Source organism: Pelobates fuscus, chromosome 11 (assembly GCF_036172605.1).
Source record: "Pelobates fuscus isolate aPelFus1 chromosome 11, aPelFus1.pri, whole genome shotgun sequence".
Taxonomy (NCBI): Eukaryota; Metazoa; Chordata; class Amphibia; order Anura; family Pelobatidae; genus Pelobates; species Pelobates fuscus.
The window spans coordinates 102434456-102461647 of NC_086327.1; the positions used below are offsets into that span (position 1 = coordinate 102434456).

A 27192-nucleotide genomic window follows, 5' to 3' on the forward strand; every position below is an offset into this window, starting at 1 on the left:
ATTATATGCTTTCCAGATTGAATGTTTCTGCTACTCCGATTTATCTTTGTTTTACAAGAATTTGCTGCGTGGTTAATTTATTATATTTAAAAATACGTTCATAAAAAAGTATGGTTTTACATTGCAGGAACTTTACATTACAAACACGTTTAGCATATACCAATGAAATGCATTTATTTAGAGGAAAGATTAGATTCTATTAATTTTATTAATGGTGAAACATCTTCCAATGCTTCTTCATCTGGGATTTGTTCAATTGTATGGAGCAGTTTCTTGCCCGATTCGTGTGCCTGCAATACAGATAGATGGTATTATTGTGACAAGTTAAGAGATACACAGCTAAATAATTCAGAAATAAGATGACCAACAAGCACCCACCCAGCTTATACAGAGCAGCAACGATCATGTTTTTTTTACTTTAAGATGGAAAAGCAACAAAGAATCTGTAGTTTTAGGAATGTCGAACTGTTGGCCTCACCTGCTTTAAAGGAGCACTATAGGGCCAGGAAAACAAACTAGTTTTCCTGGCACTATAGGGTCATTAGGTCCCCCCACTCTCAGGTCCCCCCTCCCGCTGGGCTGAAGGGGTTTTAACTTACCTTTACCTTTCTCCAGCTCCAGGCTCCCTCTGCGCTGGTGACCTCTCCTCCTCCTGCCGACGTTAGCGCCGAATGCGCATGCGCGGCAAAAGCCACGTACGCATTCAAACCGCCCATAGGAAAGCATTACTCAATGCTTTCCTATGGACGTCAGCATCTTCTCACTGTGATTTTCACACTGAGAATTGCGAAATGGGCCTCTAGTGGCTGTCAGGAAGACAGCCACTAGAGGCTGGATTAAAACTCAGTGTAAACATAGCAGGTTTTCAGCTGCAGGGTTAAAGGACCACTATAGGGACCACTTCAGCTTTATGAAGTGGCCTGGGTGCCAGGTCCCTCTAGGATTAACCCTTTCTGCTGTAAACAAAGCAGTTTCAGAGAAACTGCTATGTTTACCTATGGGTTAATCCAGCCTCTAGTGGCTGTTTCACTGACAGCCGCTAGAGACGCTTCCGCGCTTCTCACTGTGATTTTCACAGTGAGAAGATGCCAGCATCCATAGGAAAGCATTGAGAATGCTTTCCTATGGACTGGCTGAAAGTGTGCGCGGCTCTTGCCGCGCATGCGTATTCAGCCGATGACGGAAGAAGAGGGAGGAGAGTCCCAGCACCGAGGGAGCCTGGCGGGGGAAAAAAAGGTAAGGGATTAACCCCTTCCTCCCCCTTCAGCGCCACAGGAGTGGGAACCTGAGGGTGTGGGCACCCTCAGGGCACTATAGTGCCAGGAAAACGAGTATGTTTTCCTGGCACTATAGTGGTCCTTTAAAAAATTGAGCTGAAGTGGTCTGGGTGCCTATGGTGGTCCTTTAAAGAAGGCAATATTTTGTGAAAGAGTGAGCCTCTTAAGAAAACCTGCTTAGAAACATGGATTTATCTAAGTGTTGTGGACAGTTAAATGGAAATTCCAGTGCCAGGAAAACAATCAGTTTTCCTGGCACTGCAGGTCCCCTCTCCCTCCCACCCCCCAATCCCCGGTTGCTGAAGGGGTGAGAACCCCTTCAGTAACTTACCAGAGGCAGCGACATTTCCCATGTCGCTGCTTCTTCCTCCGCTGCCGCTCCTCCCTGTGATTGCCTCGGCCGGTGGGCGAGACTGATCCCGTCCGCCGGCCGCAAAGACCTAATGCGCATGCACATTAGAGCTCCCCATAGGAAAGCATTGAAAATGCTTTTCAATGCTTTTCTATGGGGAATTGAGCGACGCTGGAGGTCCTCACACAGCGTCAGGATGTCCAGCGATGCTCTAGCACAGGTTTCCTGTGCTATAGAGCAAGAAGTGCCCTCCCGTGGTTGTCTAGTTAAGAGTAGTGGGAGATGGCACCCAGACCACTCCAATGGGCAGAAGTGGTCTGGGTGCCTGGAGTGTCCCTTTAAGTGCCTTTTTGGGTGTACTTTATTACATCTGGTGGAGTTTTGCAGTTTCTTTTTTGTTTTGTATTCTAACCATAATTGTTAATGCAATTTTTAGGTGACACAAACGATTTATCAATCTCTCCATCACTTCCGAGGTATATACATTTGTTGTCAATTCTGAAATGAATATTTATGTGAGAAATGGCAGCATATAGGCAATAACCAACACTTTTTAGATCCTTTTTAGAACAGGTCAGTGAATACAAACAGATTAGAGCCCAAAAAAAAAAAAAAAAACATTTTCAGAACACTTTGATAACTCTCCCCCAATGGGATTTAAACTGGACTGACACTCGTCCCTAACTGTATGTAATACTCAACTAGAAACATGGCAGCTGGTGCTCAACCACCGTCTCTCACGTGACATTTAGGCTCCAATTTTACTTATGATTTCATTTTTTTGGATAAACTTTAAAAATATATATTTTTTTAAATATTAAAATATCCAAAATATATCATACATAACACACACATCAATACATTAAAATATATATATAAAAATATTACAATATAAAATTATTTTCAAAATCGTAAATGATTTTAAAAGTTTATCCAAAAATATTAATTTGAAAAGCTTATACAAAAAAATAATAAAATTGAGGCCTCGATTTAAAATTGTTGGATAAGCTTTTATAATATATATAATTTTTAAAATAATAAAATATATCACATAAAAAATAGTAGTACACAAAAAAATATCAAAATATTAAAAAATGTAAACATGTTTCATAATCTTCTGTCATCTTGATAGTTTGTGGATATTGCTGCCTCTATGATATAGTGGTAAGCATCTTTTAAAAGAGAGTTTGTTTTTGCTCCCCTCCCCGTCACAGGTGCGTCATCCCAGGGCCCTACTTAGCCTTCTACTGCAGAGAACTCTCTCAAGTAGCTCATTTAGCAGACATTAGGCTGTTAGAGTAGGACCTGCCAAAAATGGGGTACATTGACGTTGTGGCAGGCTTATGCAATGTATGATCATCTAATGTAACTAAGCCCCCATTATTTTTTAGATTAGATTAGGTGTTTTTAAAAAACTAACAAAATCTGTTAGCACCGAAGTTGCTGTTTAGTAGATAAGGGGGTGCGTTGGATTTCCATGTTTTTTGTTTTTGCAAAGTTAGTGTTGTTACTCATAGATCACATATAAGATCTGTGTGACATGACAAACTCACATTGCTATTTAGTTGTACAGGGTGAATTTTATACGTGTAGAAAAAAGGGTGGAGTGCACCGGAAAATGTAGTAAGTGACAAGCGTGTCAAAAAAAGAGAATAGCCAGATAGAGTCAAACTAAGCTGTATGACTACAGTAACCCATTCAATAACATACGTTACCAAGTGGAAATTATTTGTCATTCCACAAACCATGGGGTTAACTTATACATTCTAGTGAAAAACAAAGGTCCCCCAGTGAAAAGGCTGTCGGGTGGAGGACAAGCATTTGATATGGAAAAGATTACAATAATCAATAAGTCAATTCATTTTTTGCCATACACATTGTATGTTACATCAATAGCCTTACAGAAGTGGATATTTAATGTTTGTATGTTGGCAGAAGCCATATTTGATGACTGATGTTGCCTCTGGGATCTTAACATCTTTAGTTCAATAATTTAGTTCAATAATTTTAATTCTTCCATAGATTATCTGTGGCAGCTGATTTACGCATAACAATGCTGTGTTCAGACATGTTAAAGGTTGAATTTGATGGACGTACAATGTAACTCACCAGCTAAGTGCCAACGCACAATGTGTCATAATGCCCAAAAGACCAACATCCAGATGCAAGCTGCCCTCTAACCATCATAGGTCAACTAACTGATGGAAATTTTTGTATTTTCAATGTTATATCTGGCACTTGATGTGCATTATTTTAGTTATCTAAAGAAATAGTTTAAAACTTAAAATTATAATGTTTAAACTGTACACAAACGGTACCTACGGGCATTGTGAGTGAGCAGTATAACCTGTTTTTCAGTATATTTTGGGAGGGCATGGTGGGCCTACCATTCTCCCTGATAACTTAGCTAAAATGGCATTTTATGTCTAGCTAAATATTTTAGTTTCTTCCTCTGTCCCTTCTACCTTTTTATCTCTAGTCCTCAAAGGCTTGAAACGTTTATGTTTGTTTTTTTATCACATTTAGTATTTTTATGCTATGTTGCAACCACAAAATAAGGTTCGGTAAAAACGTGGAAAACAAAAGGTGTGTAGTAATGCTTTTTAAAGGACTACTAAAGGCACCCAGACCACTTCAGCTTAATGAAGTGGTCTGGGTGCCAGGTCCATCTAGGGTTAACCCTGCCTGCATTGAGAATGCTTTCCTATGGACTGACTGAATGCGCGCGCGGAAGAGGGAGGAGAGTCCCCAGTGCTGGAGAAAGGTAAGTGATTTAACCCCTTCCTCCCCCTTCAGCCCGGCGGGAGGGGGCCCATGAGGGTGGGGGGGGGACCTATTAATACTATCCAAGTTTGTTTTCCTGGCACCTTAGTGGTCTTTTAAGAAGAAATCTCTACAAATTTGTGGTGTTGAGAGAACGGAAGGCAAGAGATTTTTAAAAAAGATTTCTGTGATTATTTAAGAGTATGGAAAAAAGACAAATTTAGAGGAAAATGGTATCATTATGTATTAGAAATACAATATAATAGATTATTAGAAATATATGAAATGCATCCAAAATAAGAAATATATATATTTTATTATTATTTATTTTTTTCAGACTAATGAATCATTTTAAAATAAAAAAAATAAAAAGGCCTTTTAAGTCCCAGTTATTTTTAAAACCCGACAAAGACGAGGCAATAACTTTTCTATTGACCTTTATTTAACACTCAGGTTAAAGAGGTGGTATCCTATTGTATCATCTATGGTGCTATTGTTGTAGAGCATAGTGACTAGATATGGGATCTCATGGACTTGCTGACCTTCTGGAAATTCATGGACAGGAAATACAGCATAGTGACTAGATATGGAATCTCATGGACTTGCTTACCTTCTGGAAATCCATGGACAGGAAGTACAGCATAGTGACTAGATATGGAATCTCATGGACTTGCTTACCTTCTGGAAATCCATGGACAGGAGGTACAGCATAGTGACTAGATATGGAATCTCATGGACTTGCTTACCTGCTGGAAATCCGTGGACAGGAAGTACAGCATAGTGACTAGATATGGAATCTCATGGACTTGCTTCCCTTCTGGAAATCCATGGACAGGAAGTACAGCATAGTGACTAGATATGGAATCTCATGGACTTGCTTACTTTCTGGAAATCCATGGACAGGAAGTACAGCATAGTGACTAGATATGGAATCTCATGGACTTGCTTACTTTCTGGAAATCCATGGACAGGAAGTACAGCATAGTGACTAGATATGGAATCTCATGGACTTGCTGACCTTCTGGAAATCCATGGACAGGAAGTACAGCATAGTGACTAGATATGGAATCTCATGGACTTGCTTACCTTCTGGAAATCCATGGACAGGAAGTACAGCATAGTGACTAGATATGGAATCTCATGGACTTGCTTACTTTCTGTAAATCCATGGACAGGAAGTACAGCATAGTGACTAGATATGGAATCTCATGGACTTGCTTACCTTCTGGAAATCCATGGACAGGAAGTACGGCATAGTGACTAGATATGGAATCTCATGGACTTGCTTACTTTCTGTAAATCCATTGACAGGAAGTACGGCATAGTGACTAGATATGGAATCTCATGGACTTGCTTACCTTCTGGAAATCCATGGACAGGAAGTACGGCATAGTGACTAGATATGGAATCTCATGGACTTGCTTACCTTCAGGAAATCCATGGACAGGACGTACAGCATAGTGAGGGCATGCAGAATCTTCACCATCTTTGTGCCATCTTTCTTGGGAGTTTGCTCCCTAATATCGCATATAGCATGGAGTATCTGAAGTGCTTCTGCTTCTTCGTTTTCATCTGTGGCAAATTATAAAATAATACGAGAGTAACTGATTGTTCTTTTATATATGGAACTAGCAATCAAAACCAGGCTTTTTGGACCACAGGCTATCCATAGATAATTAAACGGGTACTGTCACTTTTCTGGAATTTACAGCATTGAAATCACTTATAACGTTTGCTCTGTTTTCTATTAAATTTATATTGAAGATTTAGCAAATGACTTTGTAATCCGGTTCTGACAAGGCAAAGCCAGGACAAATGCTGTAGATGAAGAGGAGAAACAGACAGATTGTACCTTTTCAAGACAGTTTTGTGAAAGGGGAGTCACTGATTGGCTGACTGCTCCCAGCCAATCAACAGCTCTCCGCGATTTCACAAACTGAAAATGTAGAAGCTGGATGCCACCTGTGGGGGGAATGGAGATTAACACTGGAGGCAACTTTGGGGTTAAACCGTTTGAGAATGGTTTGATCCTTAAGAGGTGAGAGTGCTCCCGGGGGGCATCCTGGCACCATAACAATTCATTTAGATGAAGTTGTTTTGCTGCCTTAAGCAGCATAAACTGTCCCTTTAAGATGGAGACAACCAGGTGTAGATTCCAACATTTTATTTCATTTTTTTTATTTTATTTTTAATTCTTTATTTTTGTGGGTATGCAGAATTCAAACTTGCTTTATATCAGGTGCATATAGGGTATCATATGTATACAATACATTTAAAATAGACATCACATATTGGATATATTTGCACCCATGCCAATCTTTTATTTCATTTTTAACACCTCACAAATTCATACTTGTTATAAACAGAATATTAAAAATCCAGTTCCTGTTTAAAACGTCACTAATGCACCAAATGTAAATGTGGGCTGGTGGCACACCGTACCTGCAGATTAACAAATTGTTGCAGGATGTTCTTCACACCTCCACACCCAAAGCGTCGAAATGTTGCCCATTATTTTGGTTGTGTGTGCTTTGTTCTGCTAGGTGTGGAACCATACTATCTGCACTCTCAAAATTGAGTTTTCTTCCTGTTTTTACTTGTTTCTGCTATGCTATTTTTTTTTTTAGCTAATTATATTGCAATTGCACTGCTGTAGGAAATAGCTCAACAGCCAACATAGAATTGTTTGCAAATGTCTTAAGAAGCCTAATTGTGCATTTTCTGGATATATTTCACATGCTCGCTACCTAAACTTTCTTGTTCGAAGTCATCAGACCATCCAGGGCCAGTTCTCAAGGATGCTTTTATCTTCACGTCCACTAACTTTTTAAGATGAGAATGCCATATATCGGCTACCTGTAAAACAGCAGACAAAAAGTCACATTCTGTAACCAACAGAAAACATATTTTCACTGCATATTCCTTGCTTTGTGGTGGCAGCCATCTTTAATTCCTATTTGGTAAGAATCACAATGTGTATGTTAAGACTGTGCAGTATTTGAAACCATGTCAGGAACATGCAGGTATTTTAATCTCAGTTACAGAATAACTTGATAGTGGAAAAATAAACGTGACCCTTGTAAAATTAGGAACCACCGGGACTGAATGTCGACATAAACTTGATCTGTTTTTTTTATAAATAATTAGTCTATGCATTTGGTTGTATAACATGTTTTTTATTTTAATCTAGTTCTTTTTTTTTTTTCTTTTATCTTTTTTTTATCTAAATGCCTGTGTTGATGTATTTCTTATGTTTTAATTTAATGGGAATTATGTTTCCTCTCACCATAAACTATTGGTCTAAAGAACATATATATGGATTTTAGGAGTCACAACGTCTTCTTAAATATTATCAAATTAAAAAATCTTGGTGAAAGACGTCTGAAGTGGACTAACTTTATGGATAGTTCCAGAAATTATTTATTTTTTAAAATGGATATATGTGGCAATATTTCAAGTTTATTTGTGTTTTATCATAGGAATTTAATTTATTGTAAGAATTTTCTGGCATAATAAGAACATTTAGCATTTGGATATACTGTCTATATGGCTTGTTTATATAAATATGAATAATGTATTACAGAGATGTATAGTTTATATATTGTAACAATATATAATCTTTTAGAGACTATATATTTTATCTGTTCCATTTGAATTAAAAAACGATCTAATGATGCCTTTCTATTTAGATGCATCTCTCTAGTTAATCAGAGGTTAGTCTAAGCTGATTCCCTTGGAGAACATCAGGGGGAGAACAATCCACTTTCTGAAACTACAGCGGAACGCACTGCTGGGACGCAAGCTGGAATGCACCGAAGTGCATCAGATACATCACATCCGGTTTCGCCGATCTCGGAATGTCGATCAGCTGTGACTACAACACTAACTATCCCCGATCAAGAAACAGGTGTAAAGGATTTGAAAACCACCAATAAGGTGAATGAAAGGGAAGACACCCCACCCCACCCCCTCCCACTCCTATTCTGTACTCTCCCCCAACCTTTAGACCTAGAAGAGCAACTAATAAAACGGACAGACTGATATTCTGTAAACAAATGATCGCTACTATAACTAGAGAAGAATTGGTATGAGAACGATCTATATGTAACGAACAGCATAACTATGGTCTACGAATCCTGTAACACTAACCCCACTCCCAAGTTTTCTTCTGTATCCAACTCCCGGTGCAAATGTAAAATTTCAAAAATAAAGAATTAAAAAAAAAAAGAAAAGAAAGGGAAGACACCCACTGGAACCACCAATGGACTAAAGGGATTAGCCCTATTTAATGGGACTGATGGGAGGGTGGATTTAGGCTGCTTTTTTGGGAGCATTATTGTCATACTTGTTTTTATAAAATATTGGTCTCTGAGGAAGTCCCATAAGTGGGATGAAACGCGTAAGACCAGATTTCCTTATTATTGCCTTTTTAAATATTACCAATAAACCTCTTTTCAACTTATCTACCTGTCGGAGTCCTGCATGGTTCCTGAAACTGGGTGTCACCTGATCCTAAGAGGGAGATATTAGCCTCCCAAGACATCGGGGGAGACACCATTAGAGCGCATATAGCTTCAATTTCTTGTGAGTGCAACCTTTAGCAGGGGATATTATATTTCCACTAACTACATTATGCTATGTTCTTTTTATTTATAATTTTTTAGGTATATGGGCTGAATCCCACGTGTATTGTATTTTTTGACTTGTTTAGACGAAACACTATTTGGGAGGTGTTCGGTGGGAATCGGTTTCTGTTAATTGATAAGTATATGTTTTTATATTTTCCGTTTTGTTGTTGTATTATACCTCGTAAAATTAGGTAGTATTTAGCCGCCTTGCCATGTTTTGGTGTAGGACAAGAAACACTTACCTGTGAATACAGAGAATCGGCAATGTCCATTTTATGCTGCCAGTAGAAGATGTTTGCCATGTGAAAATATCCCCCTGAGGTGTGAATGTGATCTGTTCCCGATGCAGTGCTTGAAAAGAAAACCTACACATTGCAGAAATACTTTTAATCAAAAATGTAATCATAATGGGACATTGAATGCTATTAATAAGACCTCAGCCTACTCTTTCACTACTATTCTTGAACATTTGACAGAGTTTGCGTTCAATTTTTCATAAATGTAAATGGATTAAAAGGATAGTCTTGTAAACAGTGTATCAATATAATATATTTAAAGGATGGAGCTTTCTTTTCTTACAGTGCAATTAGATTTCATTAGATTTCCTTATCAAGGTGAAATTACTAAAGTAACGTGAAGGGACACTAGTCACCAAAACAACTTTAGCACAATGAAGTAGTTTTGGTGTACAGATCATGCCTCTGAAGTCTCACTGCTCAATTCAATGCCACTTTGGAGTTAAATCACTTATTATGTTCATACAGCCCTAGACACACCTTCTCTGACTGTGACTCACACAGCCTGTATGGAATAAAAATGTTTTTATTTTCTATGAGATGTTAACTGACTTTAGCAGTTTTCATCTCCTGCTCTGTAAATTGAGCTCTAATCACACACAGTAGGCTCCTGCAAGGTCTAGCAAGCTATTCACTTAGCATGATATATGAAATTATAATTGAAACGGACTATCAATAAAGGAAGTGTAAACATTAAATCTCACTTTACAGGAAGCGTTTAGGAAAGCTGTGTAAGTCACATGCAGGGAGGTGTGACTAGGGCTGCATAAACAAGCTGATTTAGCTCCTAAATGGCAGATAATTGAACAGTGAGACTTCAGGGCCATAATCTATACACCAAAACTACTTCATTAAGAAAAAGTTGTTTTGGTGACTATAGTGTCATTGTAAGCACAAATAACTTGTCACGGTGCAACCAAGAGCTTGAACCAGACTATGGCAGCAACCACTTGCACCTGCGTCCCAGCTGTGGCTTTGAAAGGTAGAAGAGATTAGAAAAAAAACAAAGAAAAAACAGGAGAGATAGGATCAAGTGAGATATTGTTATTATTATTATTATGTTATTATTTATATAGCGCGAGAAATTCCGTAGCGCTTTACATTGGGTGGACGAATAGATATGTAGTTGTAACCAGACAAGTTGGACACACAGGAACAGAGGGGTTGAGGGCCCTGCTCAATGAGCTTACATGCTAGAGGGAGTGGGGTAAAGTGACACAAAAAGTAAGGATAGTATTAGACTAATGACAGTTGCAAGAGAGGAATCAGTCGGGAGCTATTAACAGTTTAATTGATACGCTTTTATGAAGAAGTGGGTTTTCAATGATTTTTTTGATATCCTAAGATATCCTAAGGAGTGGGTTTCCCTTTTAGATCAGGGAAACAAAAATAAAGGGTGCAGAACCAAATGACAGGTGTGTCACTCAAACTTATATAAAACTTAACTTTTAATAGTTAAATAGTTATATTATAAACAGGTAAATAGCTGAATGTGAACTTTCCTTTAATAATAATCCCAATCCACTTGTGCCTTCGAGGGCACCCCTTAAGTAAAAGCTTGATATAAATCCACTGTCTAAGGGAAATACAAGCCTTCTCCCTCCCTTGTGTTTAGAACGAACTCTGCTTACCAAATTTGAGTACTGAAAAAAGGGCAATCATGCTGACAGAGCTGCTTGTCTTATTACGGCAGCTGATATCAAAGTTAGGAGCGAGTGGTGCCGTTACAGAAAGGACGGTAGGACCGCTCATGATTCAGCAGGAGAAAGTAGGTCACTGATGGTGCAGTGGCTGTGGATAGCGCTAGTCAGTGCCTCTGACGTGCGTTTCTCCACTCTGGCTGATCAGAGGGGAGCCGAACCTCTGGTAAAGCCCGGTAAAAGAAGGGGTAAGAAAGCTCTAATGGGTCTATTTGAAAATACAATGGACATATCGCACGGCAGTTTAGCACTGCTTAATTTATCACCCCCATACTAGGGTGACCTTATTCCATTGCATAATTTTCAGAATAAACTGGCAATGGATTCAAACTGGCACAGAAGTTAAACACTGCCTTACTAATTTTGGTGAGTTCTCTCACACTGCCTAATCAGGCAGTCTATCAATGCTGTACTCTCTGCATGAGTAGAATGCTATTAGATGCCACCAACGAGCTACTTGTGTTTGATCTATAAACATATATACTGTCACCTTACGAAGACCCTGACGGGTCCCAATACTATTACAGTCGGTCTATAGTTTCAAACACGGCCTAAAACAATTTCTATTAGGTTTGTCCACATTATGACAATAACTCTGACAGGCTAAGTCCTTTTATGCTATCAAGGACACACGGAATCTTACCCTACTCTAACCCAGATTTATACTATCCATATTCAGGGTATTTTCGAACTTTCACATACATTGTTCCAACCCTGTATAGACGGGTCTGTTGTTCCGAAAAAGTCAGGACTGGCTCTTACAGAAATGACCTGTAACTTCAGCAACGCTACACTTTAATACTGTTCCTATGGCTGCCAGTCTTAAACAGACGTAACGCCCTTATAGACATTATTAGCAACTTTAGCAAGGCTATACTCTAACACAATAATATTGGTCATATATTGCCAGTCTTACACAGGTGCTTATGTGCTGTTTTTAACCACACTTTACACGTGTGATAGGTGCTTCTCACCCTTTTTAGATCTTTAACTATAAAAAGTTAAGTTTTATATAAGTTTGAGTGACACACCTGTCATTTGGTTCTACACATTTTATTTTTGTTTCCCTATACTAGAAGGGAAACCCACTCCTTAGGATATCTCACTTGATTCTATCTCTCCTGCTTTTTCTTCACTAGGGGTTATCTCCAACTCAGGAGAAATCTATTTAGTAACAGCTCGACTATTGTTTTGAAAAAGAGATTAGACTCCAATTGTACGTATGACTATATGTTTAAAATTGGCCCAGAGAATGCCAGATTAGGGGTTTTATGGGTCCAGAGCTGAAAAATGATTGCGGGCAGAATTACACACTTTACAGCCCTACATAAAAACACCAACATAAATTTATAACCGGAAAATTTCAGGCATATAAAATCCACCATAATAAGCAGACAGAGATATAAAAAAATCAACGGAGACAGAAAGGCGTATAAGGTGTATAAAATCATGGGCCACAGGGCATCCATTCAATCAGTCATGGAGCACACAAAGTCCATATACATTTCGGCAGTGACAACCCTCCAATGTGCACTGGACCTAAGGCACATTTGGGCCTCTCCAGATGCTAATAGGGGCATATGTTAGATACAGATTAATGTAATCCGGGTACTGCCTTTGGCATTTAATGTGATACAGATGGTGCTTCTCATGGAGCTCAGTCAGGCAACAGATTATAAGTGTATCTCTTATCTTATTATATTTCACCGTGTTACGTGAAGGGACCTATTGATAAACTCCACTGGGAATATAGCTTCATTTAGCTTAGCTTTCTGTTAGCAGGACTAAGCATTTCATATTGAGGAATGAGAATTGTGTGTCGAACAGACAGTGAAGTATACAAACTACACCCAAAGGAGGTACCCTAAAATATTACTGAAAAACATTGGCATATCAGAAGACACATGACCTACAAGTGGGCCCCCACAGATGTCCTTACCATAGGCTTCACTGCAGCTGTTACATAATTTTCTCTCCTACACTACATTACATAGTTACATAGTTAGATAGCTGAAAAGAGACTTGCGTCCATCAAGTTCAGCCTTCCTCACACCTGTTTTTTGCTGTTGATCCAAAAGGCAAAAAAAATAAAAAAAAAATAAAAAAAAACCAAAAAAAAAACAGTTTTAAGCATTATTGAGCATCGTGACATGTTAAAAGAGCTAAACTGGCTGTCGCTGGAATCATGACACACTCTTCATCTTTCCAGCCTTGTGCATAAGCCCTTTTCTAGGAAGCTCCAACCCTACCTGAGTAGAATGCTCTCCCCATCTGCTCCCACCTCCTATAACCTCCGATCCAGTACCAGCACTTTATTTAGCATGCCGCAATACAAAAATAAAGTGGCTCAATCCTAATTTTCCTACAGAGTACCGCACCTATGGAATAACCTAACGGACAAAGCTTCATTCAATCAAACTTCATTCAATCAAAACAGATCTATGGCAACATACCTCAATACAGAATGCACCTGCCATGGTTAACTAAATGTATTACCAATTATGTATTGAATTTATATATGTGTGTATGTATAGATAGTAATCATACTGTAAAGTTACTGAACATTGGTGAATAATGTTTGCAAATTAAGAAGACCTTCTAAGTGTCCTTCTTCGAATGTATAGATATATAATATATAGATATATAATATATATTTCAAGTGTGTCCTGGGTCCACAAAACATTGCATTATTACAAAAAAGTACAGCATTACAAAAAATTTTTTTTACTATATATATATATATATATATATATATATATATATATAGTATTTAAAAAAAAATATATATATATTTTTTTTTGTAATATTGCACACTGTTGTAACCATGCAATGTTTTGTGGACCCAGGACATACTTAAAAACGAGAGAAATCTCAATGTATCCTCCTGGTAAAATATTTTAAAAATTAATGCCCAAGTGCTGACGTCAAACTGAAGATAGAGGCATAACACTCAGTCCTTGAGACTGTTTTTGAGATGGTCCAGAGAAATGACATAGCAGTAAAGGTGCTTCTAAGCCACCTATAAGGATGAAACCTGGGTATTCGCAGTATGTGCACCTGGAGCTTTAGCTCCAATAGCCCTAATGTTAATCTGGAATAGGGCTTGTGGGTGACCCTGCTTTACAGAGCATAAAGTGAGTGATTATATCACTGTGCCTGCTTTAACACAGAATACAATATTAAATAAAGGAAGGAGAGACAGTTATGCTGTTGGTGGTTAGAGCAACCGTCGTCATCTCTTCAAGCTGAGCACTGTTCGGTTTAAAGCAGAGAGGAAGAGGGGAAGGATGCATTCTAGGAAATATCATGCTATTGCAATTCTAAACATAAAACCCCAGAAATGTAAATGCAGCAATTTGTCCTAAACATAACTCAAAAGAAGATGAACTATGCTATATTGTTAACGCAGCATACAGAGGGATTAAATACTCGATTGATTAATGCCATTTTCAGCTACTTCTTTAAAAAGGATAATAAAACACACGTCCTCTTCAGTAAATTCTAAGTATATCCACTTACATCGTTAGCCAAATGACGCAATGATTCATCAAATTCTCCCTTGGCAGAATAGAGAAGGCCCAGGTTACGGTGCAGCTTGGATCGTATGGTATTGCTGCAGTCTGTAGTTTTTAGAACTGTCCAGTAAGCTTGCGAGAGGTATTCTTCTGCCAATGTGAGCTGCCCAAGGCCTAAAAATCAACATATAAATCCATAAAAAGTCTGTAAATTACAGATTAAAAGGCGATTAATGTAATTAGCAACAGTCTTATCTAATCAAACCCTAACTTCTGAGTTGTCAATAAATGACTTCAACTCATTTGCACATGTTAATTATCAATCCAATTAATGCAATATATGGTTTTAATAAAATCCAGGCTGTTTAAAGAGACATACCGTAAGCACTGTATCTCATTAAAGTGGTTTGGGAGTCCTTAACCCCTTAAGGACCAAACTTCTGGAATAAAAGGGAATCATGACATGTCACACATGTCATGTGTCCTTAAGGGGTTAAACAGGTTGTAATGCTAAATGAGAATTTGCACCAGCCCACCCCCTATTTTCTGCGAGGACTAATTAGGACACATTATCCTGAGCAGGAAATGAGTGGCTGTGACTGGATAAGAGTGTAAGCTGACCACTTTCAGAGTGCCAATTGTTGGTATAAATCGGTATGGCTATGTCATGCTTACCCAGGTTGGGGACTGTCAGCAGATGGAGAGGGAACGTCTCCACAGTCCCAGGCTTTCTTCCAGTGGTTCAAACACCGGCCACTGTGACTCCACCCCCTTCTATGATGCGGCACGCCAATGACATGGCGCTAATGACATCACGGCCCGCCAAAAGAGCCGAACTCGAACATTTTGGGGGCGTTTCTTTAAATGTAAAGAACCAGACTATAAAAGGTTGGTTCACCCACAGCACTTTGCCCTGTTGTGGTTCTATCTCAATAGTTCCCAATAGTGCTTTGTATTCGCTGTGTTATCTTTTGTATCGATCTCAGCAGTCTGACCATTTTCCTTACTATATCCCTGACTCTGCTTTTTTGCCTTGCTACTGTGTTTTCTGGTTCCCCTGACTCGGCTTGTATTTGTTGTTTCTGTGATTTCTGACACCCTGGACTTTGGCTTGGCCTCGACCATTCTTCATCTGTCTAACGCAAAATCCGGCCATTCTCTTCTTTTACATCCTGTGTGTTGGGTCTCTCTGGCTAGCCAGAATAATATAATACCTGCATTAGCCATGCCTCCAGTAGGTGCTGAGGGTAGCCAGAGACCCTCATTCAGGGTTAAACTGCTCAGAAATGGATTTACACTGAATGGAAGGACAGTATCTGGGGGCTCCAGGCACTATAACTAATTCAATTAGCAGAGCCCTCAACACCCTCTGTTCCAGTGCATCCAACTTGTCTTGTTGAAAAAACTTGCCTGTTAGTCCACCCGTTTACAGAGTTACGAAATCTGTTGGCGCTTTATAACTAATAATATTAAATAGTGAAATGGTTATAGTGTCTATGGTGTCCCTTGGATATCCAAAACATGTGCATAACAAAACTCTCTTTGGGTGGTTATACAAAAGTAATTTATACATTATACTGATGAAACAGACATCAACAATGCATGTTAAGATATACAGAACTCTGAAGATCACTTGTGTCAATATGGTCAATATGAGGGGAGTGAATGGATGCGCACACATCTTCCTGCCCCTAACACTGTGCACATCGTTCCATAATAAAAAAAACACCAATGCACAAATAAAAATTAGGATCCATTGAGGACATTTATTAGGCAGTAGTGGCGTACATACAGGGGTCACAGCTGCCACCTGGCCCGTCAATGCAGGGGGCCTGGCTGCCCTGCGGACCCCTGCGACCCAGTGCCCGCAGCACTGCAACCCTTTCCCCCTCTATGTAACCCTCTTTCCCCTGTCTGCAGCCAGTTCCCCCCGTACAGCACTGCCACCCCTCCCCACCCCCTCTGTGCAACCCCCCTACCCCTCCTGTGTGCAGCCCCCTTCCCTTGTTTTTGGTGGAGTATGTATACATCATTATTTCTACGTGCTTATAATTACATATAAATATAATGTATAATTACATATAAATATAATGTAAATATAACCTCCCAACTCTTGCACAAAGGTAGAGCTTGGCAGGACAGCGGGATTGCCAACAAATTTCGGCCTGTAGTAGTACAAAGTAGTACTGGTGGGAGGCATGTAAGTGGGATTTCCTGGGTGCAGGTGAATGGTAGGAGAGAGGGTGGGGGGCCAATGGATCAGTTTTTGCACCCGGGCCCCATGGATCGTATGTACGCCACTGTTAGGCAAATTCTTTGTTGTGATAGAAACTGCTTATCATTTGTACTGCATGAAGGGTTAAAATGACTCTGTCATACACATCATTAAACAAAAGTCATACAGGAAGCCTAGAAAGGAGTATTACAGTCGCCTAATTGACCGCTCTGAGGGGCTGGGCTGGAGCTGTTTTGAGTTTTGCATATTGCTGTACTTCTAAGCCACCCTCAGAGTTGAGAGCTTCTATTATGCACCTACAACTTTGCAATTATTCAACGTTTCGATGATGCTTAGAGTAGCCATTTAAAAATTATTATTTATTTCTCTTATTTATATAAAAATAAACAAATTTCCCATTGCAAATTAAACCAGACTTGACTCTGTGAGAGCACAGTACGATGTGATATGAACAAATACATGCAGACGGTAGATATAGGTTGCCATGTTTTGAGGGGGTTTATGATAGCTTGCTCTCCCCAGCAGAAAGGCATGCTGGGAGAAGCTGTGGCACTACCATCGTGCCCTTAGCTTATTGTTCTGTACCATTGGGTATCTGTGTATTAGCACCATAATGAGCTAGAGTGCTTTGCACTTGTTTCAATGAAGAGTATTCTACTAGATAAAGATATAATATCCAAGGACTTATTATTTACTCAGCTTCCTCCTCGGTTATTTCAGGATCAATGCTGAAATATACTCAGTGAATACAATATATATGGTAATTTTTAATAAGGAACAAGACTTGTGTAGGCTTCCCAGCATGTGTTAGCTCCAGGAGGTTACATAGATCATCAATCACATGCAGCTGGATAGTGACACACACTCTGCATTAACTGTACACACAGCATCCACTACACAAACATCATGTATTCACAGTACACACACTACATCCACCACAAATTGAAACACTCTGCATTCACTATACACAGACTCTGCGTCTAATACACACACTACATCCACTACAGACACTGCATCCACTAAACACATTTCATCTAGTACATACAAACACTACATCCACTACATCACTGTACACACACTACATCCACTACTCAAACACACTCTGCATTCACTATACACACTGCATCCGCTACACAAACACACACTCTGCATTCACTGCACAAACAGTATCTAATACACACAAACACTACATCCATTACACACATTCTAATTCACTTCCACTATACACACCACATTCAGTCCAGCATCATTGTCAGTGGACTAGGTAGGGTGTGGGTGGGCCAGGGAGGGAGGGGGCAGGGGGGGGGGGGGCCCAGACCTTGTGCTTTGTCAGGGGCCCCAAAATTTCTGATGGCAGCCCTGGCTGGATTAAGTGAACACATGGCCAAAGACATTGTCTGCACACTGCATTCTACTACATGCCCAGAACAATGACACCCCATATATGAATTCAGAATAACAGGGAGGTGATGAGTTCCTTTTTCACTGGACATAGGAGAGGATTTCTTAATGTTACTAATTATTTTCATCAATTACCTTCATTGGTGAACTCATTCAGGATCTTTTAAATTTTGACTGCAGATATATATTGCTTACCAATGTTGGCCTCAGCCAAAATGAGGTATACGGGTACCAACTCTACAGAGTTAAGTCCGTACACGTCAATAACCAAAGACAGGGAATGAGTAGCAGCAGGGATCACATCGTCATGCTTTCCTTCATACAACATCCTCTGAGCTTCGTTGGTAGTGATATCAATCAAGTGTTTCTGTAAAATAAAATCACTTTGAAAATAAATCATCAAGGTGCAGTGTTTTAATAGTGGATAAACTTTAACTACAAATAGTGAGTTCTAAAGAAATGACTTTGGAATCATGTTGAACAAGATTTGTTAGCTTCTCAAACACCATGATCTCCATTATGATTCACTACGGTTTTTATTACACAAGTAGGCTAATGTTCTGTTTGCAGTGTAGCGATAACATTTTATAGATCGTGCTTACATTCCAAGTACATTTTATGTGTATCGTGGTTCATGTTAATTAAAGTCGATTAAAAAAAAACAAAAAAACCTTTTTCCTGATTGTATGGGCCTTTAATAAAAAAATAAAAAATAAATGAAATAAGAACAGTTCAACTAAAATGGGAATTGAGGAAACATTATGTATCAATTCTTTAATTAAAAAAATTAGGTATAATTTTTTTAGTAATCAAAACAATATTTTACTTTTAATTTGAAATAAGCAAAACAAGATTTTTAGATAACAGGAATAACTCACTTGTGAGTTAGTGTGAAAAGTGCCACTTCAAAAACAATATGGTAAGTAGCTGCTCTACAACACCCATAAGGGGATCCCTTCTACTTCCCCATAAACGTATAGTTATAAACGATCATAAGGAAAGACTATATAATCGGTGGGTGGAGCGCTAATTGGTCAACAGGCAAGTGGGGTGCTGATTTTATAGGCAGCACCACACCTTCATGGATAGATGGAAAACCTCACCATCTGAGATCAAAGAAGCAGGGAGATCAGATGATGAGATTTTCCATCTATCCAAGAAGGTGGGGTGCTGCCTATAAAAGCACATCAGCGTTGTTATAGAACCTTATCCTCAGGCTCCGAAAATTAATACCCCACATCGAGATCTCATATAACTTCTCAGCAATGGGTAGGCAAATACTTGCCTGTTGACCAATTAGCGCTCCACCCACCGATTGTAAAGTCTTTCCTTATAATCATTTCTTGCAAAACAAGATTTATATATATTATATATCAAAAAGGAGTTTAGCAATCTGTCACCTTTCTCTGCATTAATTGCTCAATGCAATGTGAGCGTTCTTCCGCAGAGGTGAAAAATGGCACCGGTGTACGCAGAGGGATGAGTAGCTGACAGATTTTCTTGTGGATACTAGTCCAATCAGCCTGCTGGTGGTCCTCATTACTAGGAGAAAGGCAAGTGAAAAATATCTGTAATATACACCCACTTTTCACATAAGTGTGATTTATCCTGGTTTGATCAGCGTTACACAATCAATTAGCAACTTTATTCAAATATTAAATAAATTAATTAAATAAATAAATAGTGGATTGGGGAAGGTGGCACATGCACAGATTGTCCATTTTTTTAAGCTGGATTTGTTGCCTCGGATTTCCAGTTGTGTTTCTAATTTTTACATTTTTTTTGTGAACTTCAGGAATGTGTATCATATATCAATAAAGAACAGTATTACTGTATCATATATCAATAAACAGGAGAGCATTACTGTATTGTATAGCAATAAACAGGAGTATATTACTGTATCATATATCAATAAAGGAGTATATTATTGCAGTCCTGTCCTCTAGGTTTCAATGACGAGGGGTGGTGGATATCAGTTGGAATGTTGCATACCCATGGGTATATTGCATGGACCAGACTCAGTGAAGTGGTTTTGCATTCTAAAACATTGTTTTGTAGAGATTGCAATGTTTCAATTACGGGGATTAACACACCTTTTAGGGGCTGTCTTCCTGACTGCCACTAGAGACACGTCAGGTGTGAGAAGCTCCTAGACAGCGTTTACTTGGCGCAGCAACTAGCACACTAGCCTAGCTACTAGCCTCCCAATGCTTCCCTGTGGGTAAGCATTGGATTGACTGAGATCATGTATCTTGATGATCTCAGCCAGGGAGGCGGAGCGGCCACAGCGAGACCAGCACAGTGAGGGCGTAAAATAAATAAATCTCACCTTTGAAACACTCCCGGAGAACACTTATTTAAAGAAACACTCAAGACCCCCAGAGCACTTTATCTTGCTGAAGTGCTTTATGTGTGAAGAGTGTGTCTTCTTTTTCTATTTTACAAAAAGTGCAGAGCTCAATATAAATTAGAACTTGTACAAATGAACCTGGTTACACCCCAGAGGTGTCAATCAGACACCGGTCCTGTTACTTTCTGGTTGTTTTGGAGCTAAACTCAAGAGGCGGCAATCTCTGAGAACTTGTCTTGCAAAGTCTTCTCATTGAGCTTCATTGGGAAGTCTGTGATTTGACAGCCACAGAAAGTCTGGGCGGGGTTAGAAGGGGAGGGAGCAGCTTTTGCAAACTGTTTTTAGATACAACCCCAATGAAAAAAATAAATTAATGTTTTCATTAAAGGTATATCTACTAAATAGTGATCCTTTTAGTATCTGGGCAGTGGAGTGTCCCTTTAACTCCCCACAATCCACACTCAGGGAATGATCTGCTGTATGCAACAATCTTACAGGGTTTTCCACTAAAGAGAGAATTAAAAGTTGAATTTCAAATTTAAGGTTAAAGTAGCTAAAATGAAAGCCATTAAAGGGTCCAAGCATCGTATCCACCGCAGTAGTTATGATGCCAGGCATACCTTGGCCCAGTTCCCCGGTAACAGGGCAAACTGTTTAGCAATGCTTTGCCCCCTTACCTGGGTTCCAGCAGGGCTCTGATGCTCCCTAGTGGTCCAGTGACGTGCTTCTTCAGAGCTGCAGAAGCCAAAAGCGGTGGCAGTCATCATTTATTGGTGGAGAACATGAGCTGACCACTCTCAGCCAACGGCTGTCCTTCTGTGAAATGAAGAGACTACCACTAGAGGGAGGGCCTTCTTTTATATAAATTGGACACTGGGCAAGCATTTGCTTGGGCCCCCTGGATCGCCCACCCAACCCCCTGGCATGCAATCATGCCCTCAAGGCAACGCAGTGGCGAAACTAAAGTAGAGAGGGCCCTGGTGCAAGACTTCTTTTGGGCCCTGCTATCGCAAGGTTTGACAGCAAGGGCTCTACCATTTTCCCATGTTGCTGAGATACACTGATACACTGCCACACACACTGCCACATGCAGATATACAGACACACAGATACGCACACAGACATACAACCTGACACACATGCAGATACACAGATACAAACAATGACACATGGAGACACACACACACTGACACACATGCAGACACAAAGATACACACACTGACTACATATAGATACATAGATACACACAATGAGAACTTACATATACACACACTGACACACATACAGACACGCACACACACTGACATACAGATACACAGACACATATTGACAGACATACTGACACATATACACACGCACTGACTGACACAGACAGACTGACACACACGCATACTGAAACACACATACACACTGACAAACAAAGACATACTAATTCACACACAGACATACTAAAACACACATACACACTGACAGACATTCTGACACACACACAAACACACAGACAGACACACATGCAAAATTTAGAGTTTGATAGCCACCCTCCAGTTTCTTACCTTTTCCTGGGTGGCTTCCCTGGGGTCTAGTGTGCTGGCTTTCTCCCGCCCTGGCCCCATCCTCACTCCTGCCTTTAGATCATCCTCCCTCCCGTGCAGCTTGTGTTCTCTGGGAGGAAATGACCAGCCGCCACGTCTTCCCATGCTGCCCAAAAGCAATTGGCCCAGCCACAGCACCCAACCTGGTCCCTGCTAAAACATGCCCACCTCTAGTGTGTGGGCCCGCTGCCCGCAACAATTTATTTTAGGATTGGCGATCCCAAAATAAATTGTTGCGGGTAGAGGGCAAACAGGGCAGCTGCTTTGGGCCCCCCAGGAGTAACTGGGCCTTGGACAGCTGCCCCGTTTGCCCCTTGTTAAAGACGGCCCTGACTAGAGGTGTTACTAAGCAGCAACGTAAACACTGCCTTTTCACTTTACAGTGCTAACACTGCAGGGACAGGCAGTAGACACCAGAACAACTACAGTAGTGGTTCTGGCAGGGGCGGACTGACCGGTCGGGCACTTCGGACATGGTCCGAGGGCCCGGCCGGGAGGGGGGCCCGCCATCAGGGGGCCCGGCCGCCCCTTTAAATGCTGCAGCCGCCTGAGCGCTCTCTTAAGAGCCTCAGGCGGCTGCAGCTTCTCACCTCCCCTCCCCTGTAGCTGTGCGGTCCGCGGTGCCCGGCCGGAGTGATAGGAAGGTGCTCAGTGTGCACCTTCTTGTCAGTCCGGCCGGGTACAGGAAACAGAAACTTCTGTTCCGCGCGGAACAGGAGTTTCTGTTTCCTGTACCCGGCCGGACTGACAGGAAGGTGCACACTCAGTGTGCACCTTCCTATCACTCCGGCCGGGCACCGCGGACCGCACAGCAGCTCGGCCACGCAGGGGGTAAAAAGAGAGTGGGAGGGGGGGGGTGTTAAAAAAAGAGTGGGGTGGGGGGGGTTTAAAAAAAGAGTGGGGTGGGGGGGGTTTAAAAAAAGAGTGGGGTGGGGGGGGTTTAAAAAAAGAGTGGGGTGGGGGGGTTTAAAAAAAGAGTGGGGTGGGGGGGTTTAAAAAAAGAGTGGGGTGGGGGGGTTAAAAAGAGAGTGGGGTGGGGGGGGTTAAAAAGAGACTGGGGTGGGGGGGTTAAAAAGAGAGTGGGAGGGGGGGTTAAACAGAGAGGGGGTGTTAAAAAGAGAGTGGGGGGTGTTAAAAAGAGAGTGGGGGGGTTTAAAAAGAGAGTGGGGTCGGGTGGTTAAAAATAGAGTGGGGTGGGGGGTTAAAAAGAGAGTGGGGGGGATTAAAAAGAGAGTGGGAGGGGGGGTTAAAAAGAGAGTGGGGGGGTTAAAAAGAGAGTGGGAGGGGGGGGGATTAAAAAGAGAGTGGGAGGGGGGATAAAAAGAGAGTGGGAGGGGGGTTAAAAAGAGAGAGGGAAGGGGGTAAAGAGGGGGGGTAAAAATAGAGAGGGAGGGGGTAAGAAGAGAGAGGGAGGGGGTAAGAAGAGAGAGGGAGGGGTAAGAAGAGAGGGAGGGAGGGGTAAGAAGAGAGGGAGGGTGGGTAAGAAGAGAGGGGGGGGAGTAAGAAGAGAGGGAGGGGGAGTAAGAAGAGAGGGAGGGGGAGTAAGAAGAGGGGGAGAGTAAGAAGGGGGGTAAGAAGAGAGTGAGTAAGAAGAGGGTGGGAGTAAGAAGAGGGGGAGGGGGGTAAGAAGAGGGGGAGGGGGGAGTAAGAGGAGGGCAATTGCCCCCTCCCCTGTCCGCAGGCTCCGTGCGGGCAGCCGGCAGGGGAGGGAGGAAGAGAGGACCCGGGAGCTCAGCCTGCAGCTCCTCTGGGTCCTTCTTGCACGAGCACAGATCGTTGCCGCGGTTACCACGGCAACGTTACGGCTCTTGCAAGAGTAAACTCTAGCCCTGGAGCTACGGGCTAGAGTTCACTCTCAACACTGTGACCACCAGGGATTCCTGGTGGTCGCAGTGGTGAGAGTGAACTCTAGCCCCATAAACACACTGCCCCCACACACCATACACATTCACACACTGCCCCCCATACACACACACACTGCCCCCACACACACCATACACATTTACACACATTGCCTCACACACACATACACTGCCCACCCATACACACACAGCCCCCCATACTAACATTGCCACACACATACACAGCCCCCTCATACACACATTGCCCCACACACCCTACACATTCACACACTACACCCACTCACACACACTGAACCTTTCACACACACTGCACCCCTTACACATTGCACCACTGCTCCTATACCCTACTACAGCCTCATATCCCAGCAGACCCCAGGTAAGTTGTCAAACTGTTCTTAAACGGTTTGACTACTTACTCTGGGAGGGGGGCCCGGCCCTCCTGGCACCATAACTACTACACAGAGCAGTAGTGGTTATTGTGCATGGATTATTTCTTTAAATAATCTACAAGTGCCCCAGTAGCCAGCAAGCCAGCCAGCCCACAGGCCGGCCAGCCAGCCAGCCAGCCCACAGGCTGACCAGTAGCCAGCCAGCCAGCCCACAGGCCACCAGTTAGGCTTACAGCCAGCAAGCCCACAGCCTGCCAACCGCAGCCAGCAAGCCACAGCCTGACAGCCAGCAAGCCACAGCCAGCAAGCCACAGCCTGCCAGCCGCAGCTAGCAAGCCCACAGCCTGCCAGTCGCAGCCAGTAAGCCCACAGCCTTCCAGCAAGCCCACAGACTGCCAGCCAGCAACAGTAATTAAGGTAAGAGGAGCCAACTTGGCCTAGGTATCAGCGAGCTATGTTGTGTTGCTATATTGTGAATAGGAACCAGAGTGTTGGAGACCCCCCTCCAGGCCCCATTAGACTCCATTGTAGTCTCTAATGGGACCTGGAGGAAATTCTTTCTAACACACTCTCTAAAGGACACTGAGATAGCCTCTGCTAGAATGCTCCCCCCCCCTCCATGGCCCATTAGCCTTCAATTGTAGTCTCTACTGGGGCCTGGAGGCGACTGTTTCCAGCAGGGACACTGAGATGGCTTCTGTTAGAAAGACCCCCTTCCAAGCCTATTAGACTCCATTGTAGTCTCTAATAAGGCCTGGAGGGGATTCTTTCTAACACACTCTCTAAAGGACACTGAGATAGCCTCTGCTAGAAAGACCCCCCTCCATGGCCCATTAGCCCTCAATTGTAGTCTTTACTGGGGCCTTGAAGGGATTATTGTACTTTTGTTCCTTGTGTCTAAAGATTGTGTAGGGTGTGGCTGGAGGCGGTGCATGGAGGCGGGACATGGGTGGCGCTTGCTGCGGAGTATAGGTAGGGCCTGTAAGGGGGCCCATGATTTATTTTGCCCGGGGGCCCTGAGGGTTCTCAGTCCGCCCCTGGGTTCTGGTGACTATAGAGTACCTTAAATTTGAATTTTCAGTTTAGTGAATAATCCTGTCAGTGTTTTGAGGCTATATTTGGAGAACGAATGAGGCTCTTTGAAAGCCTGGGTACCCAACAACAGTGACATGCTGGCTGAGCATCATGGGAAATGTAGTTCACAAATATATGAAAGAAAAAGAATACCTATTAATGAACTACAGATTCCTATAATTAAATACCACTCTGTGCCTGGCTAAAAAGGATTGAACTTGTAATCTAACACACAGATGATAAACTTAGTGAACCTACTAGTAGGAACACTAGTAATACATTTCAAGATTAGTTTATACTATTTTAAAAGCAATCTGTGTTAGTGAACAAGATAATTCTAACAAAAAGAACATTTATAAGCAATTACGTTTTAATGCTAAATATGCGAAGATGCACTGTCTGCAGATATAGGGACGCCTATACAGGGTACAAGGCATAATTGCGAATTTAGAATTTTGACAGTTTGTATAAATGCTGATTTCAATAGAATTTGGTACTTTTATGAATCCTCGCCAAAGCGGATAGTTGGGACTTTCTTCTGCTTCCGTTAGCAAAACAGAGCTAAAGCACACTAGGGCTAGGGCATGCTTGCTTTCACAACTTCTGAAAGAGCTATAGTACAGGTCACTGTGACGCAATGCTCCCATGCCTTTGCTGATCCAGCACAGAAGCCTCTGATTATTTTGTGGACAAAAATGGAGGAGCTCGGAAATGGTGCACACACCAGATCTGCAGCTTCTCCTATACACCCCCCCAAAAAAAGATGCAAAAAAATAAATAAAAATTATTTTTGGGGGTGTGAGGGGTATAACTGTGAAAATATTATTTTTTTTCATATTTTCAACTGAGTTTTCCTTTAAGAACATACTATCTAAACTGGAAAAATAGCTGACTTTCCAGAAGTTTTAAAAATTGTGCTTCAAATTCACTTTGAATTCTCGGCAATTCACAGAATAATGTATAGTAAGTAAAACATATAAGTGAGGGTGTATCAAATTCCACACCATATGCTAGTCCACCCCCCCTGAGATATGACCCACTTTAGAGTTGTGCCTTTTCACAGTTAGTGCTCCACTTGTTGTGGACTATGCTTCCTATTAGGCACAGCCAGCCATGAAAATAGTTTAATTTTCATGGGCAAGCATATCCAAGAAAAGCTGGAGTGTCAGAGGATATCTATCACTGTCTTAGTGAATTATATATACTCCAATCAGATCCCTCTGGGGGCAAATAAACCCCACTGTGCTAAAATCTCTACTTACCAATAGTATGTGACTTTGCAGTGCTGGCACTGGATATAAGCAGGATGCTGGCATAACTCACACAACAATTTCACCCCTTTGGGGTTAGAAAGGGGGTTAACCTGAGCCATAGTATTAGTTTTCTCTGTGATTTAAAGGGAGGGACCCTTACACTCTTGTTACTAGGGACGCAGGAGCTGGTTGCTTGGGCGTGACGTCATCACTGGCGCCTCCTAGCTGAACACGTGGAGGTGACCTGAGCAGTGGGGGCTGGCATTGCCAAGGACATAGTTATTATTTCAGACACGTTCAGCCCATGGCATGATGTAAACTGAATCTCTGCAAAGCAGCGAATCCTAATTGAGGATAGGATTTACTGCAAAACGACTGCAGCCAAACCATGTGCTCTACAGCAAAAACAGCCCTGTATCCCTACCCACAGCCCTGTATCCCTACCCACAGCCCTGTATCCCTACCCACAGCCCTGTATCCCTATACACAGCCCTGCATCCCTAT

The 27192-nt window shown here is 41.6% G+C and overlaps 1 protein-coding gene across 2 annotated transcripts; it reads right to left on the bottom strand.

The window, feature by feature from the left end:
- Window positions 1-15: 15 nt before the first annotated feature.
- Window positions 16-26952, bottom strand: ZMYND12 (zinc finger MYND-type containing 12). Of its 2 annotated transcripts, XM_063435815.1 has the most exons (8): window positions 26698-26952; window positions 19569-19710; window positions 18364-18535; window positions 14536-14705; window positions 9263-9385; window positions 7140-7248; window positions 5819-5964; window positions 16-290 (listed from the first exon to the last, which is right to left on the bottom strand). In XM_063435815.1, exons 1-8 carry the CDS (start codon window positions 26805-26807, stop codon window positions 174-176), a joined length of 1089 nt encoding a protein of 362 aa, XP_063291885.1. In that variant the 5' UTR covers window positions 26808-26952; the 3' UTR covers window positions 16-173. The 2 variants fall into 2 exon arrangements, with proteins under 2 accessions (XP_063291885.1, XP_063291886.1); XM_063435816.1 differs by lacking the exon at window positions 19569-19710 and having other exon boundaries at window positions 26698-26843.
- Between the last annotated feature and the right edge of the window lie 240 nt (window positions 26953-27192).